Source organism: Lytechinus variegatus, chromosome 1, assembly GCF_018143015.1.
Source record: "Lytechinus variegatus isolate NC3 chromosome 1, Lvar_3.0, whole genome shotgun sequence".
Taxonomy (NCBI): Eukaryota; Metazoa; Echinodermata; class Echinoidea; order Temnopleuroida; family Toxopneustidae; genus Lytechinus; species Lytechinus variegatus.
Genome location: NC_054740.1, coordinates 67,376,116 through 67,396,485, shown reverse-complemented (window position 1 = coordinate 67,396,485; position 20,370 = coordinate 67,376,116). Strand labels below are relative to the sequence as shown.

At 36.3% G+C, this 20,370-nt stretch overlaps 2 protein-coding genes across 2 annotated transcripts; one reads left to right on the top strand and one right to left on the bottom strand.

Moving 5' to 3' along the window:
• Positions 1-5,062: 5,062 nt before the first annotated feature.
• LOC121420512 (60S ribosomal protein L19-like) lies at positions 5,063-13,730 on the bottom strand. The gene is made up of 5 exons (XM_041615182.1): positions 13,651-13,730; positions 7,620-7,849; positions 7,287-7,407; positions 6,399-6,509; positions 5,063-5,539 (listed from the first exon to the last, which is right to left on the bottom strand). The coding sequence occupies exons 1-5, from the start codon at positions 13,653-13,655 to the stop codon at positions 5,410-5,412; spliced, it is 597 nt and encodes a 198-aa protein (XP_041471116.1). The 5' UTR covers positions 13,656-13,730; the 3' UTR covers positions 5,063-5,409.
• A 247-nt stretch (positions 13,731-13,977) lies between these two features.
• LOC121420503 (coiled-coil domain-containing protein 43-like) lies at positions 13,978-20,155 on the top strand. The gene is made up of 5 exons (XM_041615170.1): positions 13,978-14,217; positions 16,211-16,301; positions 16,922-17,075; positions 17,504-17,580; positions 19,006-20,155. Exons 1-5 carry the CDS (start codon positions 13,999-14,001, stop codon positions 19,188-19,190), a joined length of 726 nt encoding a protein of 241 aa, XP_041471104.1. The 5' UTR covers positions 13,978-13,998; the 3' UTR covers positions 19,191-20,155.
• The last annotated feature ends 215 nt before the right edge of the window (positions 20,156-20,370 follow it).

Sequence of the window (20,370 nt, the reverse complement as noted above, 5' to 3'; positions counted from 1 at the left end):
TTAAAAATGGGTTTTACTGTACCTTCAGATTATCAATAGACAGACACCCTTTCTAAAACAATAAGTATAAAGGCACTAACCATTAAAAAAAAAAAAAATTATGCATTTTATATTACATAATAAATGGGGCAGCTGCTCGTTTATGACGTCACAAACCCAAAAATTAAAATTCTGATAACTTCCTTTATCTTTAATGAGTTTCCTCAAACCTTCAATATTTTTTATTATTTTTTTTCTGCTATTTTTACAACAGACTTTTCTTCAGGGTGATCTCCTTTGAACATTTGCACATGCATATTCCATTTATATGCATACAATGTATGATAATTTGTTTCTCAGTTGTTCAGGAGTGTCTTGGGGGTTTGTCCTGGTTCGACAAGTATGGAAGCTTAGTGTAATCGCAACCCAAACCTGTCCAAGTCCGGACCGACAGTTCCAATAATTTAACTGTATTTGAATACGCCATGAAATATGACGATTTCTTAACATTAGTATCTTCTTCATGTTGCAAAATCAAGGCTTAGCCAATTCAAGGTATTAAGTAGACTCCTTAGTTCAAATTTTACCACCCTAATTCCTGATATATTTTTTTTTCATGTGCTCACTCATAATGACTGATTTACTGTGTTTCTTGTATGGGTATTAATTCTCAGCTGACTTTCATTACTTCTTCTGTGCCAAGCGAAAGATCGCCAACAGTTGTTCATTATTCATCAAGGGGCTGTCACACCCATAAAGTTTTAGACAGTGTATGACAAAGTTATGTAGGGTAGGCCATGGCAAGCTGCGTACTTCTATTTATTATTGACATCAAGAATTTGTTATTAACTCATGTGATTCTTCATGTAAGAAATTTGTGTTAACATTATGCAAGAAATGGGATTACTGGTACTGGCCACAAGTTAATCAGCATTCACTGGCTAAAATATCAGTGTTACAGCCCCTTTAAACACATTTTGACCATTATTTTCACTTTGTATGATGGAGAAATCATCAACATAGAGATCTTCCATAAAAATGAAATGTTTTCATTTTTCTTCTGCTAGTGAGGCACCATCTGATTGATGATGATCTACAGCATTTATATTGCGCACATCTCGTATTTGAAATTTGTTGCATTTATAGAATGAATACCAAGATTCATGCAGCTGCAATTTCTGCATATTTCCTTGCATTGATTTGAATGTTTCTATTTTAAATCAGCAGAAGTTAGCTTGTTATCTGCTTACACTGATTCAGCTGAAATGTTGCGCATCTTGCTTGAAATATGCTGCTGTACTTCTCTGATCATATAATTGTGTATATGTCCTAATTCCTAGCTTTTTTTAATTTGCACAATACCAAATAATAACTTGGCTTTTCTAATGATATTTTGTGGGGTGATATCAGGGAGTCATACAAGTCCATTGTAAATAATCAAAGATGCGTTCACTCGCTCCTTGACTTTCTCGCCCATTTGTATGTCATCAGCTTCTGAGATTTAAGTACCACTGTGGACGTTGCTGAATTTTATTGTAATGAGATGGAGTGCAGATAAAAGTACATAAATCTCCAAAATTCTGGGGTTAAAAGTGATGTTAGGTAAGACCAAGAGAGACAGCAAAATTGTCATGGGGTTCATAATGTCAAATAAGGTGAAGAGAATATTTCATATCCAGGCACTTCCACAATGACTTTTGGTTTTTGTCTCTAACATAACATGAGGGTGTTTAATACAAAGATTTTTAAATTAAATCCCAAAGATTGATGAAAACAACTTTGGACCATGAATGGACGAGGTTGAAAATTCCCAGGTAGATTCATGTACATCTGTCACTCTCATCACACGCTGCCTTAGCACTAATGTCATCATGCTCTTTCAGATACTTGTAGTATAGATGTTTATTTGACCCACTGATGTGTATAATTTTTGTACATGTATAGACATCTTTATCTGATCTTTGTAACGCGATTTCTGAATAGCAATGTACACTCAATGTGTATTAGTTGAACTTAAAGGACAATTCCACCCCAACAAAAACTTGATTTGAATAAAAAGAGAGAGAGAAAATTCAACAAGTATAACACTGAAAATTTCATCAAAATCGAATGTAAAATAAGAAAGTTATGGCATTTTAAAGTTTCGCTTCATTTCACAAAACAGTTATATGCACATCTCGGTCGGTATGCAAATGAGGAACTGATGACATCACTCACTCACAATTTCTTTTGTATTTTATTATATGAAATATGAAATCTTTTTATTTTTTCGTCATTGTCATGTGAAATGAAGTTTCATTCCTCCCTGAACACGTGGAATTCCATTATTTTAATATTTTGTGCTTCAGGCACGGAGGTCCTAATCGTCAAATTCGTAAAATTGAAATATTGTATAATTCAAACAATAAACAAAAGAAATGGTGACATCAACTTTCTCATTTGGATGTAACTGGCTCGTTCATATAACTATTTTGTTAAAAATGAGCAAAACTTTGAAATGTCATAACTTTCTTATTTTACATCCGATTTTGATGAAATTTTCAGCATTGTGCTTGTCTGATTTTTCTCTATTGATTCAAATCAACATTTTTCTGAGGTGGACTTGACCTCTAAGGCATAGGACGCAGCTTTTCTGCAGTTATCAGCAAGAACTGTGAACAAACCGAACAATGAAGAGCAAATTGACCCTAACAAAACGTTGATTTGAATACTTAAGAAATTGAAAATTACGCTGAAAATTTCATCAGTCGTATGTGAAATTAATTAAACTTGCTGCCGCAATGTAAATTCCACACATTTAACCCTAAAAAGACTGGGGGGGCTAATTCAGCCCCCCTCGACATTTTTCGCGATAGATCCGCCACGCGAAATTTTTTGACCGTGTCGCTCGCTGACTTTTTACTTTCAAGTCTCGCGCAACTTTTGAGACCAAAATTGTGACCCCCGGGTACGCGGTTCCAAAATTACGCAACATTTCGTAAGTGCATGCAGACCCAAAATTACTCAAAAACATGAATTTGTGTACAAATCCAATGCAAATAGTGTTCTTAGCCAAAATTCATAAATGTATCATTATTTTTTATTTTACTGCTTAAAATCAGTTAATTTTATCTTTTTTATGGTCAAAATAAAGTCCCCGACAATTTCCATTGAAAAAACAATAAAAAACAAAAAGTCGAAAAACAAAGAAATACATAAGAAATTTAGAAAACAATAGAATACATAGGAAAATAAATGTGATTTTCAAATTTTTTTAAAATCAATTTGATCAGATGCCTATCTAGAGTGTGTGAAACAAAAATTAGCATTTCAGGGGCATTATTTTATCAATTAGAGCAAACTTACGATTTTACGCATAAATTAGCATAATTAATGAGACATGAGATTTTTTGCAGAATTTGATGTTATAGTTTTGTAGATAATGCCATGGGTAACGCGTGTGCCAATTTTCGTCGCGATCGCGCGATCGACGGCCGAGATTAAAAGGGGGGGCTGAATCAGCCCCCCCCCCCCCGTCTTTTAAGGCGTCGAAATAGCCCAGTCTATTTAGGGTTAAGGTGGAATAAAACCTAATTGATCATTTATGCAAAAATTAATATCTCATTTGCATACCAGTACTGGCCGCACAGAAGTGTTATTACTTGTGGTACTTTTGGATTGAGATGAGATATCATGCATGCTGTGACATTACTGGTTGCAGAAGAGTCTTCTGTTTGCACTAACGTTCTGTGCAGCTAGTACAGGATGAGCATATGACTGTTTTGTAAAATTACGCAAAACTCAGAATTTTCACAAATAATTCACTTTCAAGTTTGATGAAACTTTTAGCATAATGCTCGTTTGAATTTTCTTGACCCGTTCAAGTCCACTTACTTTGAACTTATGATAATCTCTAGAATTGATTTCCAGTGTCAAAATTTCATGTAAATGAAGCAATATAGTCTACATTATTACGTGGAGTGCAAATCTTGACACAAAGAATATATGCTCCAACCAAATTAAGTACTACTGTTTAGATTGTGCTTCTCTTCCATAGGATAATGAATTGTCGGCCATCACTAAATGCAAAAATACATCCCTTCATATGTAATTGTGTAAAGCTTTTTAGGACTATATGTGGTGCATTTGGTATTATTCTTATTTCCCAGTGAATATCAAGGATCACATCTGTAATGCCCAAGATTTCAATCATATCTCATGTAACTAATATGTCTCATTTTTCTGCAATAAAGGAAATTATGCTGTACTATGCATAACTAAATTACAGATGTCCTGACTTTTGATTGTCCCGTGCCTGTAAAAAAAAATACTTTATTGAATTTGTTCCAGCTAAGCTAGGCCTCCCACTCTTCGGTCTATTATTTGGATCAGTAAATTGCCAATTCATTTACTGCAAATGGTCTACTCAACATACTGTCTCCCTTCATTTATCTACTGCCAATCCGTTCATCAACATTTCGCCTCACAACCATTTGGTCCAATCCTCACTTCGTCTTATAACCAGTTAATAGGATATCCATTTTATTTTCATTCATTTCACCCAATTAACACGAAGTCCCATTAGACCAAATAGTATACACTAAATGGCCATTGGACCAACTGGTTGTTATACAAAATGCTGAGGGAAAAAAAATTCCACCATGTCGATAGTGGACAAACTAATGGTAGATCAAATGATAGTACAGAAGTTGGACAGACTGGCATAAGACCAACTGAAAATATGCCTTTCGGATCTACACCTGTTGACTAACTTCAGTGTAATAGCAAACTATTGCATTAAATCTTACACACAAGTGTGACATTCAATAGATTTGGAAATTCAAAATTTAGGTAGCTGAAATTTTGTAGATTTATTTTTGTCGAATTCCTTTTTTTGGTGAATGTGCCTATCCATCATTCAGTGATGTTCAGCTGACCTAAATGACAAAATTCAAAAATCAGTCAACAAGCGTCGATGAAATCTGATCAACTGCACAAAAAGCGGACCAGTGATGTTTTTTTTGGGGGGGTGGGCGGGGTGAATAAAATACCTGTTCAACCCAAAGATTCATAGCAAACAAATGAAATTGATTCATAAGAGAAATTGGGTGCAAGAAGCAATACCAAGCATTTATTCCCAAATCACATCATCAATCTGTGCAATTAATGTACAAGAATAAACTTGGAACAAAAAGACGATGGTTCCATAAATGTATGTTATAGATAATACCATTACACATAAGTTTTTACATGATCTTCAAACTATCCTTGGAAAAAGATAATGAGTTCATTATTACAAATCATTTCTTCGTGATGTTGAGTGAAAGGACAGTTGGATTTGATAAATAACTGATGACAATTGACTCTGGATTCGACAGGAAAACAATTCCACATGGCATTGTATCCTTGCGGAATTTTCATTTTTTCTTTAGTCATTTACAAATCATGGATCTATTTTTGTGGGGCCTCCTCGTCTTCACGGCTGAAGCTTTTGAGTAAATCCTGGCGTTTCTGAGCGATACGTTCTTCACGGCGCTTGCGGGCCTCCTTGGTCCTTGTACGCCTGGCCTCAGCTTGCTCACTGCACAAAAAGAAAATGCAATCGATGGAATCTGAATTTGTAGGTGAAGACTCGTAATAAATACACAATTTCAACGAAGTAAGGCACCCAAACCAAAAGTCTGGGCTGTTCTTTCCCTAATAGTAATCCTGCAAGTGTCCTTTTAATCTTTATCTCTGATTTTCACAGGTCACATAGACATAACAATTGGGAATGCAGGAAAGCTGCTATGATAGATGCACTGCATCTTTAAACCCTGCTAACGAGTAAAGCGATGCATTTTTCACAACTCATTTCCTGCACTATTCGTGTTTGGTAAATGATCAATGTGAGAATTACTGATGAAGTTGGGACACACATTGTGACATTTTAGCATAACTCAATACTAATTATACTACACATTATTTGAAGGCTTTACATTTGAATTTAGACCATACATTTATTTGAAATTTGGGGCTATTTACACTAAATTCTTGAGTTATTGAGCAAAACAGTATGATGCTGTTACAGGGAAATGGTGTCCAAGTAGCATCGGGATATTTCCCTTTGTTCTTGTAAGTTAAATTATGGCAATTAGGTTGACCAACACTTGATACCATATGCACATTTACTTGTAAAGTCAGGGAGCTAAAACCTCATAGTTCCTTCGCGTAGTCCTATCTTTTAAAAGAAAATTCAGAAATTGTCACCATGCTACTCGGTGTCCACCAAATGTGGCATTTTCCTATGCTACATGGAAATCACAACAAATTTTATATTTTCCTTTAAAAATATATGCATAGGAAATATTGATTTATGTTAGCATTTCACCGGTCAAAAAAAAAAAGGATGACTGAGGCCCAGATTAGACAATATAAGTCCCCTGTAACAAATGACTTACGCAAGCATTTTGCCACGTTGGTTTTCTGCCTTCTTCTTGTGGATGTACTCCATGAGGACTCGCTTGTTCTTGAAGACATTACCCTTGACCTTCATGTATAGTGAGTGGTACCTGAAAGAAAGAAACACACAAAATCAATAATATATCTCGAACTTATTTAGGTAGATTCGAGACAATAACTTGGGAAAGAGCTTAGGCAACACTTAAAAGGGAGTACATTACAAATTTAAATAATAAAAGACTTGGTTTCATCTGTTTACATTTGAAAATGGGAGAACATGTAATGACTGAACTGTTTTTCTAGTTAGATGATACTTGGAGTTGCACAATACAAGAAGATTGAAATATTGCAAAATTTAAGCTCAGAAGCTTGAATACAACAGCTCAACTTACGGTAAGTCAAGGCCATTTCAATTGGATTAACCCAAAATGTGATCCTGTCCCACCTTGTTAGTGGAAATACAACACCAACTGAAATTCCAGAGATTCATCTTTCGTAGTCAAGACAGTCCGAGGGGAATATTTTTCATTGTGTTGGTTGTTGATGACCAAATAAAAATACTTACCTGCTGTCCAAAATAAAATTTTGGACAGCAGGCTCATATCGAAGATGAAAAAGTGGAAGGGACTAATTTTCCTGGTATCAAATCACAATTTGCTCATTATTTTAGGAATACTCAAATATCTTCTGTGCAGTAATTTCTCTTTTTACAGACTGTACAAATCATATTTGAAAGCTTTTATTTTACAAGAAAAAAGGCAAATCAAGTTTGAGAACCAAGATTATTTCCTCCCCCTTCCCCAAATACATTTTTTTTAAATAAACAAACCGACTCATGTAAAAAAATTTTTTCTCCTCTAATAATGGGAAATCTTGAATCTACTTACAGATGCCTGTCAATCTTCTTGTTCTCCCTGTACTTCTTGAGTAGCCTCCTCAAGACTCGCATCCGCCTGATCCAAATCACCTTTGACGGCATACGGGCATTGGCTGTACCCTTACGCTTACCTGGATAAATAACAGGGGGAAATCATTCTTTAAATCATGTTGATAATTTCACTATCTGCTTTTTAAGATAAATTTTTCATGATGATAATCCAGTTATGTTCATATAAAAAATTACATGTGCTCCTCTTCTATGAATGACAAATATTTTTTTAAAAAGCTATAAAGATGATTAAACCATGAGAAAGAATATAGGCATAAGTATGATCACCTACCACGTCCACTGTGACGTCCCTTCCTACGGGCTTCTGCATCCTTGCGAACACGGGCCCTGGAATGTACAGCAACAGGCTTGCGGATGATCAGACCATCCTTGATCAACTTGCGGATGTTCTGCCTCGAGTTAGCGTTGGCGATCTCATTGATTTCATTAGGGTCAAGCCAGACCTTGTTCTTGCCGCAGCTCATCACGCTTGCGGCCAAGCGCTTCTGCAACCGTAGGTTACTGAAATTTGAAAAGGAAAAGATATTTGCAAACAAAGCCATTACGAAGTATCATGAAATTCTCTTAAGTTTATACACTTTGTTTCAACAGGATCAAGGCTACATGTTTTAAAAAAAAATGATGGTAATTGGTAACATTACTGAAAATGAACTTTAAACGACATGTAGATTGTTCATTTTGCTCAAAATGATTGCCCTTTGTAACATCTTCAGTTAGGCTCCAACCTGAAACTGACTGGGTTAATCTCTTTCACATCATTACAGAGGCACTATGTGATCATCGACAATAGAGATAAAAACAATATCCATTCTGTAATGTAATATCACGGTCTGATCATTCAGCAATAAAAACATCGCCTGGTTTCTGGTTGCGATTGGCCCAATGGTTGCACATATGAAAATTGTTTTCAATGACAAAAGTTAAGATGAGAAGGTAATCGGCAATTTTTTTTTCCCTTCTGATTCCTTTAAAATATTTTTTGAGTTAGCATTTAGAAAAGTCAGATTTCAATATTTTTTTCAAAACATGTTGAATCATTTGGCCTGCTAAATCATATTTTTAAAAATCTGCCATCTGCTGGCAGAAATGGCTTTCAAAAACATGTTTATACTTGTAACCTGTTGGTGGTGATGTGCGATTTGCGCAATTACAAAACAGTACCAAGATGTTTAATAGAGTAAATCTCACTTGCACGAATTACTCTCCATGCAACTCCAGCAGAATATAGATCTATATCCAGTTTTTGTAGGTTTCATATTCAACTCCACAATTAAGCATGCAAAAGTTTTCAATATCCCATCTCAAAAAGGCAGAAAATATATTTGAATAGCAGGCATTTAATGTGTAGGATTGGAAAGGGGAGAGTCCTCACCACTGTCAGTAGGGTCCCCAATACCTACGGCATTTTCTCTATCAAAATCCCTACATACCATTGCGAGTGCGTCGCGCGCGTCCGTTGATCCTACGAAGCCCCGGATGATGCTTCCTCTTGACTGATAATTTCACCCTAAATTGGGTTATTTCAGGTAGCTAAGAATATTTTGGTATCTAAAGGATCGGTAATTATTGGTCAGTGGTTCTTTAGATCTTTATTTTTTCGAATGGCTTACCTCTACTTGTCCATTGAATGGGAAAATATCGTACTTTGTCCTTGTATTCCACATGAATTGTGCAGAGTTTGTATGTGTATAAAGTCAATGGGAAATTCAAAGTTTTGCACACGAGATCCGTTACCATGACGTCACCACGATTGCGTGTGAGCGAGCCAAGTTCTTGATTTGGGGGCGGCGCCCTCCAAAATTTGACCAATAAAAATTCTGCATTTGCTGCATCTTTGGGGATTTTCCCTAAATTCTTGTCTCAGGGGCCGTCTTGGAAGTTCATGCAGAGCTGTATAATCTTTTTGAAGGACCCGCCCTTTTCTACTTCAAGATATTCACTAAAAACATCTTGGGGTCCGTTTTGGGACTTTTCATTCTTAAAAAAGATGGTTTTGGGACGAAGTCTTGCATCTAGATTAATTTAAGAAAAAAAAATTAGTGAACTGACTTATAAATTCCAAAATGCAAAGCAAAAACCTCCATATGACGTATACGTGACGTAATTTTCGTCATGAAGTTGAAGATCGCCCGAAGTGGTGGGAGGGGCCTATCACGAACGTAGACCATGTGATAGTCTTGATTCAGGCAATTTTTATGATTTGTAAAATTTGTTGAAACTCTGTAACGTTGTGAACGAATGTCATAAAAATAAAATTCATGAAAATAATTTTAAAATGTGAAAGGATGAAGGCTAGCACAATTGTTCTCTTGGGAACATTCACCCCCCCCCCTTAGTTACATGTACAAATGTTAATCACGTGTAATCGCCGTGATTTTGAAAGGTCGTGTGTATGAGATATTGTACATGGCATAATGGCGGTATACAGTTACTGTGTGGTGTGGTGTGAATTCTGTGCAAGGATGTTTACATTTGCGTGAGGTCTGTGACCGAGATGGTGGCATGGGAATAATTAGAGTGCAGTGGGTGAGACTGCGTGTGTAAAAAAAGCATGGACATGTTCGTTGTAACTGTACACTCGCTCGTACGGGCTAAATTAAAATAGGGGAATCCCTCGGTGTGTAGCTGAATAGTTTTCAATTAGTAATCAATTGTTTAGGCCTACTAAAATATATTTTGTTTATTAAAAAGTCAATGTTTTAATGGCAATATTTACGCACAATGCCCTCTCACAATCACACATATTTAAGATTTTATTTCTACAGAGATCATACATACTGATTGTTTTAATATTAGGCCTACAAAAATTTGCTCGACGAGACGTCAGTTATTTTTATTTTCTAATGCAGGCGGAGGGGGGGGGGGGGCCGGGGGTCTCTTCGTTCCCTCGGTCCAAGCTGCGCCCTTGATATCATTGCCATCAACAAAAATAAATAAATGAATTAAATAAAAAATGATTTGCCTAATTGGAGAAACGTACGTATCTCCTGAACTACGATAATTATTCTGCCAATTCCTGCAAAGAACCTTTTTACGCCCTCCCCCCTGGAAATTGGAGGTCATTGGTATGATTGAGCGGAGAGTAACATGTTTCTCATAGAACCCCCCCCCCCTGAATTATACATCCGTAATCTGCTTATTATGGGAATATATTTTTCAAACACTTCGTCTTATCATCATGCCCTGTCATGGATGAAAAGATAGTCAAAACATGGACCTGCGTTGATAAAAAATATGGGGCTTTTATACCACTGCCTACCCCATAAAAATAAATTAGGTATCCAATGCGACTGTCAAATTGAAATTACCATCTGATATCAAGGGATGTGCCATATATTGATTTTTTTACACTGGGAGGGGGCCTACATGGCTCATTCACATTTCTCCATTTAATTGTCTCCTTTTCCGCGATGAGTCTCAACTTAAACCTGTGATAGTGGAGGGTCGATATGAGGGGACAGGGATAGGGTGGGGGTATAAAGGGTATCATCATGTAACAACGATCAGACGATCGAAAATACTCACTTTTTATCTTATTGCCCCCTCCTTTGGTGTCCCTGGCTACTTGTGAGTAGTCCAAAAAGAAAAATATTCTGAAGGTTGCTATGTGGAGCTCTTCTCGTCAATTTTAAGATATGGCATTATTTCACAAGTCATAATCATGAACATTTACAAAAAGTATTACATCAGAAGAATTAACATAGTGTACAAATCAGACATGGCATCATTTATGAATAATACAGCGATAACATGAGGGAACCTGCATGAGAAAACGTTTTATTTGTTCAGTCTGCAAGATCCCCCAAAATATGAACTCTTCATGTATGACAGCACAAAAGAAATTATTATTTGATTACGTAAAGAAATGCCAAAATATTACAACTGTCGGTATTTAAAGGGTGTACTTTAAAAGATCGATATCGAAAGGTGTTGACAAAAAAGAAAGTAATTTACGGGGATTTTTCGGAATAAGGAGGGTGTGAAAGAATTTGTTTCTCTGAAGTTGCCGTGGTGTTGTTGACAGACATGAAACCGCATGTCCGATAAGGTCTTGGAAGCCAGACATTCCGTCGCCATCGATGGGAACATTTCATGAGATGAATGATTTTTTTTCTTGCGTTTTCACTTCTGATTGGGTCAAAGCATTCATGTGCCGACCAGTGAAAAGCACCCCTTTCCATTGATCCTTTGAATGAACCCATGATGGGTTTGTGTGTTCTAGCCTGAAAAAACGAGAATACTCCCAGGGATCCCTGAGCTGGGCGTGCCCCCTGCCTTTCCTTCAACCCTCATGTCCCTCAATGCACCCCTCGTATCTTTGTTCCCACTTGTGATGAGAGGGGGGGGGGAATATGAAAACATTGAGAAAGGTCGACATTAAGTCATTATCGTAAGTGGGAACAATAAAGGGGAACAATGTGCTTTTTTTTCTTGGGGGCGGTATAAGATCGTCTAGAAGTCATAAAGAATAAATAATCATCATTATTTCGACTTGGTCTTGACTTACCCCCCCCCACCAAAAAAAAATTGACAAGCAAGCAAGCAAAAAAAAAATAGGAGGGGGGAATTTAAGGGGGTTAAGGTGAGCCCCTATACCCCCCGCCCCCCCCTTCCGCTTACGCCACTGGAGCCTCTACCTCGGTCACATTTGTTAATACGACGGCCGTTTTATTAATTTTTATTCAAACCACGGAGCTATTTAAAATGTTAAGACGGGCGTTTTTTCACACCTCCGAGCCTTTGCATGCTAAGCAAGCGCAACCGAGGTATTAGCTAGGCTGCCAAAATAAAGAGACAGAGCTCGTGACATGATTATCTAAATAAGAAGAATTCAACATCCTCTAGATCAAAGTAAGGAATGAAATCATAACAATGTAACAATCTAACGATCAAATTATCTGTATTCTGCTCGTCCTCTTCGAGCTTGCCGGGCGAGCTTGATGACTTCATTATTACATAAATGACACACAAGCAATATCTGAAAACAATTTAAATACTCTCCCGATTGCCCTCTCTGTTTTCTCTCATTTCCTTGACTCACTCACGCTTTCTTTCTGTTCAATCAATGTTCGATGGACGCGTACATTAAAAGTGAAATAACTGGGTGGAAATATTTCGGGATCGAGATCATTTATTGAATAACGGTGCGGGTTGACGACGTCTTTTACAAGACTAGATTTAGGGGTCATCGGACTTACGCGATGCGCCAGCGATCACCTGATATTTTCGCGCAGTTAGCTCCGCCCCAAACTGTCTAAAACTGGCCGCAAAGGCTATATTGACACAAAGCAGCGCGGACGGAGTCAATGGGGAAATTGAACGTTTTTGGCAAAGTTTGAACCCTTTTTTCCACATTTCATTTACATGTTAGAATAACAAGACCTGTTCCAATAGATTTGTACCACTTATTTCAATCGAGGTAAGTGCTTTTTATAGTGTAAAACGAAGGAGATTTTTGTTTGATTTTCTCGATTGGGGTCCCTACTGGCAGATCCAAGGGGGGGGGGGGGAGTGGGCACAGCCACCCATGCCATCCCTCTTTTGAGAGGCACAATTAAAATTTGTAATGTAAAAATGCCATTAAAACAGAAGCATGCCCCCCCCCCCCCTTCGAAAGTGAAGACCCTTCTTTTTTTGGTAGTCAAATTCCCTTAATTTTTGGTTGAAACCCTTTTTTTTTACTGTCAAATTTTTCCTACAAGAAAAATGTGCCCCCCCTTCCTTTGCGAAAAATCCTGGATCCACCCCTAGTCCTGACACTTATAAAGATATTTACATTCAGATCTTTTTAACTTTTTCATGTTTTTTACGATGTGCGCAATGAATCAGTGTCGTAGCATTTGCCATTACATTAGCAAGTCAAAAGAAAAGTGGCAAATATTCACAATTATTTTAGCAATTTATGTATGACTTTTGAGAAAATCCTGAGCATAAGATGAATATTTCAACTGTTTAACATCAGAACCCTATCCTACCAAAAGGAATGAGATCCCCGTTCCTGTTCCACCGGACGTTCGACCCCCAACGCGACGGCGGACGGAGGGGCTGCCAGTGCCGCGCTAAGCCTACGGATCCCCTACCCATGATATAGCACCCAGTCGTTAGTGTCGTGCGCTCAGTCATTCGTTTGGCAGAATAACACCGATAACCCAATCCTTAATAGTAATGAATTCATTCGCCTACAACAAAAATACGACAATCAGAATGATTATAAGGAATTCATAAATCGGACACTATAACACAATTGGAAAGAAAATACTCTTTTAAGGATTTTTATGCATATTTTCGTGGCAGTCTTGTACCTCATTTTGGCCTACGTAGATCACACGAGGAAAAGGGAGAAACAATGCACAACTCGATATGATATGTTACTGCGCGGAATTACATTATTTGCCTTTTTAATATTTCAAAAAAGAAATTGAAATCTCAATTCCTAGTGTGTATTGAGATATTCTTATTGTTTAAAATGTAAAAAAATATGATGCGTTATCAGGATTTTTTTCAAAATAGCATATTATGATGAATGCGCACTAATTTTGTAAAAGTTGAATCGTGGTGAGGCAAATTGTTCAAATTCGCTGCTACTGGTCTGCACGGCCGTATGCCGCGAGCATGCAATATATAAGCGACAGACTCGACTCGACAATTTAATGGGATCGGCGAATACTTGCACCATCTGCTGGAAACTATTTCAGATGGCAGAGGCTGCTATTTGTCAAAATTTTGGAGAATGGCTCTCCATCAAACTAGACCAACTCAAAATCGATCAGGATGTGTTTGGAAGCTACATAAGTAGCATTGTAGAAACTGATGATTCGAACGAGGAGGAGAAGTCAGAAGCCTTAAGTGGAATCCTTGGCGGAATATTGGTATTTAATCTCAGTCCCATGCACATCAAATAATGTTATGAATTATACATGCAGATTCTGTGTTAGGTACTCATGTTGAAAAGTGAATGTCTTGTAAACTGTCGAGTAAAAGTGCCAAATTCCTCACATTATTTTGGCCAAATATAGAGTAGATTTATTGATAATCATATAAAGGAAACATTTATAAAGTGTTACAACTGTCATGACTGTTGAAAGTTCAAATTAATGCAATAATGGAAGAAATGTGAACTGAAAAGCAGAAAATAAAAAAAAAAGCTTCTGGATCGTATCTAACTGAATTCATGTTTTTGACCCACCTAGCCAGGAGGCTTCTAGAGAGTAAAAATCATTTACTAACGTAAGGTTACTCTCGTACGAAGCCAGGTCTTTGTATTCATTTGTCATTTTGTGTGTACCACAAAAAAACCCTGAAACTTTCGGCCCCGAGATTTCTACTTTCTTTCTAAAAGATCTAGCCCTAGATCATGTACATGGAAACAACTTCATTTCCGACATTTCTACGCTATTGATTTTATTTTTAAACAAGAATTCATCAAAAAATGAGAAAAATAGCATGAAAAGAGTCACGGAAGAGACTTGCCCGATGTTCACGCGCCATCTTGTTTCCTATTCAGAATTATTCAGAATTATTCTTCCCCAACGTTACACGACGCAAGCTTTTATCGATCTGATTGGGGTCCCAATGCCCCCTAGAAAGGTTTGACCTTTTGTTTCATATTCACATGCCAATGCATTGCCAAAAGTATTCATCAATCATTTGACAGTAAAGAATAATGTTAATATAGTGGAGATCACTCGACTTCTTCAAAATAAAAATCACCCAAAAGCCTTGTAACTTGTAGGTAAGTAACCTGCTTGCCCTGTGACCTCACTTTTTCAACAAGTTTGCAGAGTACAACAGGCCTGCATATGCTGACTTAACCAAGACAAGACAAGTTATGATATCAAGGTCAAGTCACTCAAGAAAAATGTTGATTTGAATCAATAGAGACAAATCAAATGAGCATAACGCTGAAATTCTCATGAAAGTCAGTTGTAAAATAAGAAAGGTCTGTCATTTTAAAGGTTTGCTTATTTTTCACAAAACAGTTGTATTACAAGTCTGTGACATGCAAATGAGAGAGTTGATGATGATTGATCATTTATGTCCCTCACTGTTTTTTTTTATTGTTTGAATTATGTGATATTTCATTACAGATTTGTCAGTGACCAACTTGACAGAACCACAAAATGTTAAAATAGTTGTAATTCCACATGTTCAGGGGAAATAAATCTTTGCTTCACATGTCAATGTGGAGAAAATTAAAACATTTCTCAGTAGTAAAATTTCAAAAAAAAATTGTGAGTGGGTTATGTCATCAGTCCCCTCATTTCCATACAGACCAAAATGTACATATATATAACTGTTTTTGTGAAATTAGTTGTAACTATAGAATATCAGAATCTTTCATATTTTACATCCAAATTTTGATGACATTTTCATTTTTGAGTGACTGCTTGTTGGCTTTTCCCCCTTTTATTCAATCTTCTTTTTGTAGGGGTTGACTTCTGTAATGTTTAACCCCAAAGAGCACAAAATATAGAGACTCTCTAATCCCATTGACTTTGTACAGGTGCAGGCGTTACCGCTTCCGGCACCAACCCTTGTGCTCTGTCTTTGAGCATTGAGAATACGTGATTCAAATTCTATAGACTGCTCAGCCATGAATACCACAAATACTATATTAGGGTCTATAAGCTAATGAGTTCAACTTTAAAGTGATACCAAGATTGTTGGAAATAGCCCCTGGTTTTGAAAAATAAATTAACCAAAATATATAACAGCACCACCTGTTTTGGTGGGCGACCTCATGATGCCTGGCTGTATTTATTCTGATGCTTTATTTGCAATGGGCTGTCAGGTGTTCATGGTAGCCCAGGCACCAGCAAGAGACGAGTATTCACTCTATATTTTCCCTTTGTGTGTCATTAGGAGGATGCTGTCGAGGAGACTTGCCATGAAATCTTGCAGAAATGGAAACAAATTAGCCATTCAGCCTCTGATGAAAAGCAAGTCAATGGAGGTATGAGATTCTCCTTTTAATTACCGGTAGCCAGAGACTTCACATTTTTATTTATCCTCTTCATCAGTCATTAAGATGTGTCACTGTGTGACTTGTTTATCAGTCATCTTGTTTGTGTCACATTAATAGATTAATCTTTAATTAGTGGAATATCATTGTGGAGCAGAAAAACTATAAAGTTATTTATCATTTAAGGTGTGATTATACGATATTATGTAAAATATTGTCTTCTAACCCCCTCCCCCTTCTTGCCATTTTCTCTTTGCTTCATGAATTAAAAATATATTTTCATGATGTTAATTTGTTAAGAATGATTTTAAGTTTTGTATTAATGATGGAGATACAACTGAATGTAGTCATCAAATTTACTTGAAATTTGGCCTTTTTGACCATTACTGAAGAAATAAGAAACAGGATTGATAATTAATGTTAGATAATTGCCAGTTTAAGATTTATTGATTTATTAATCTCCAATTTCATTACTTTTATTGCCTCTTGTTTCTATTTCTCTTCTGTTACCTGTGCCTCTCATTTTAAAGCTTGATATAATAACTTGTATTTCTCTGTATTTATAAGGACTTTTATAACAAATCCTTGAATATATCATTTTGTATATTTAGATACTCACCCAACAGAGAGTTCTGAAGATAAGATGGCAGCCATCATGGAGCGCCACGCTGCCACCCAGGTTACCAAGGTAACCAAATCACCAACAGACTCGAAACAGAAAGCTGCCCTCTTGGCCCGATTTGCAGAAGTTTCTGATGGAGATGAATATCCTTTATTTCATGAAATGCACTAAGCAATACATACATCTGATGAAAAGCGTAACTCATTTTATGTCTCAACAGGTGCTATATAAATCCAATTATTTTTATTATTATTTTATTATTATTATTATTATTACTATTTTTATTGTTATTACTATTGTTATTGTTATTAGTAGTAGTATTAGTATTAAATATTATCATGATCATTATTATTATTAGAATTATTAGTATCTATTATTATTATTGTTGTTATTATTATTATTATCTGAATTAGTGTAAACAGTTAATACCATTGGCCGTTTAAAAAATGAAATCAAACAAAAAAGGAAGTTTACTCTGTTTTCTTAAGATGGGACTGTTTGTGTTATGTTTATATTTTACTTTGAAATCTAGAAAAGTAAGGATGATTTTTCCTTGACTGCTGCAATGCACAGATGAGGATTACGAACCTGACTATGATGGTGGTAAAGGAGGTGGTGCAGCAGGAGGAGGAGGTTTGGATGACCTATGTATCCTTTCTTATCATACATTGTTGCATTTTGCGGATAGATCAATGGTGTGTTGGAATAACTGATTGTAAGCTACACATAACTTTTTCGCATCACTGATTTCTTGATGGATGTTTCATAAAGCTATTGATAAACTTGCAAACATCTTATGCATGACTGGAATGTGTTCTCAGGTGCCGAGTCAGCTATATAGGGATAACATTAAGCAAAGAAAGGGTCACCAGTCCTGCATAAAGTTATTTGCAACTTACCAACAGCTTCATAAAACACCCACCTGTTCTCGTGCTAGTACAGGTAAAGATTTAATTTACACAAACAATGGGCTTATTATTAATACAGGACTTGATAACAATCATCAAGTTAGCAATCTGTGGCAAAAGCATACATTATTATCATTATTGATTTTTTTTCTCAATATTTATGCCTGAGTTAGATTGGCCTAATGGAGGGTCATGTCTGCTATCCCCCTTGGCATGCTATTACCGAACTTACATGTACTTAATTGTTATTCACAAGATAGTGAACTTGCTGCAACAAGCTTATTTTTATCTGTCTCCCTCTGCATACATTGTTCCTTGATCTCGGGGGTATGTCAGATCATACTTTTGCCAGAATCCCCCCACCCCCATTCCCGGTCAATGAAAATCCCAAATAGTATCAAATGATTGAGTGTTGCTACTCATTGCAAAACTATCACAATCTTCTGCTTACTATAACTTGTTATGGCCAACTGTTCTCCATATTCACATTTCACAAACATCAGGGGGAATGTTCCTATTTAGACATGAAGCACAGTGAAAAGTCACCCATGACAGAGGAAAACTGTTAATCTTGGTCGACATTCTTTAGCAAATTTGGGGATCAAAGCTTTTAAGTTTTCAAATAACCCCTTCTCAGTGAGATACTGCCTTTCAGAACCCATGTTCATATTGAGCCAAAAGAAACCGTGAACGTTTGATAATTTCAAAGATAAACAACAGTTGTGTAACAGTCTCAAAATGAGTTCGTACAGATTCCGATAAAATGATTACCTAAGAGAAAAGAGCAAACTTATCATGCCATTCCAGCCATATGTCTGGTGTTTTTTCAATCAATAATAATAATAGCTATTAATATAGCGCCATCTGTCTAGAAATAATCTATTCCGAGGCGCATTGTGTATCATTATTTCCCCAATCAATGAATCATATCATCTCACTTATGCTTATCTGTGTAAGTGATCTTCATTGTGATTATTTTCCAGCTTAGAATTTATGATTTTGCAAAGTTTAGTTATGGTTGAAATGTACCAGATTTACCTGTAAATCTTCCATAATAAAGTGCCAATTAAACCTTGATTTCATTGACTTTCCCCATGAAATCATTGTTTGCTGTAACTACATTCCTTTAGCTTTAACTTCCCTTAACCACACATTCTTGAACCAGTCTTTACCAATACAAACAAGGTCGACGTTGATAGGCACGAGAAGGAGAAACGCGAGAAAGCCAAGCTGGAGAGCGCAAAGAAGAAGGAACAGGACAAACTGCAGAGAGAACAACAGAAGCAGAAGGCACAAGACAGGAAAGAGAAAGAAAAGAAGAGAACTCAGAAGCAAGAGAGACGGAGGTAGCATCCCTCAATTTGTCATGGATATTTTGTTAATTAATGCAGTTTTATAGTATTTATTTTTTTGACCATATATATTCTCTGATGCAGTTGCCAATTATTTCGAATCTTCATGTTGGTAGTCAAATGAAGACCGTAGCCATTTCCCACATTTGGATGTGTTTTTGTCCATATTTTGACAGTAACTTGAAAAAGAAATTCACATTTTCATGTTAATAATTAATGTAATTTTATATCAAGAATTTTTCAGGGCATTTTCACACATGAATTATACTACTTTATGATGTACAGTGTGATGTGTACATTGTGCATGTTGATATCTATTTATTGTCTTAACTGTGAATCCCTTTGTAATTCATATGAATTCTAGGAATGTAATATGCACCAGAACATGTCATTCATAATATTTTGACAATAATCCTGTAAACACTGCAAACTTATGTATGTTATGTCTCCCTATTATGATACTTTGAACTCTTTTTTTTATTCCTTATTATATTTTCACTTATCATGTAACACATCTCATTCTATGTTTATCAGCAGTGCTTCCATTCTATGATCACATACAGCGAATACTAAGTCCTGCAATGCCTGTGCTATAAACAAAAGTAGACACTTGTAGATTGAATGTCAGTCTTGTATTAATCATATTGAATATTCAATGTATTATTGAAGTGAAGATTCTTCTGCCCCAATCCCCCCCCCCCCATCTCTCTGTCACTCCCCAATTCTCTACCTCTCTCCCCTCTCTCTTTGTCTTCACCCTTTTCATTTTCAATGACATGCACATGCTTAGCCAGCTTCCCATGGCCATTGAAAAATTATTTTGATATTTATAAAATTACCCAAAAGTTAGTATTTTCTTCCTCTGATGGCTTCTGCAGACACCTAAATCAGATTGGCCTGTATTCTGAAGTCGGGTTTAGCTTAAACTCAGGTTTTAAGTTGTGGTTAAAAGTACTGATAGCCAATTGTTACATAAATCACTAACAGTAGATCATATTTCAGCTCATTTGGCTCTCTAATCATTCATGATTGTCTAGGAAGTATAAATAGATGATTGTCTTCACCATTGATGAATCAGGAAAGAGCACAGTAAACATAAGAAACATGCAACTTAATAAAAATTTTGACACTTTTGGATTCCCATAATTTGAGCACAGAGGTAGACCATGGTCTAAGTT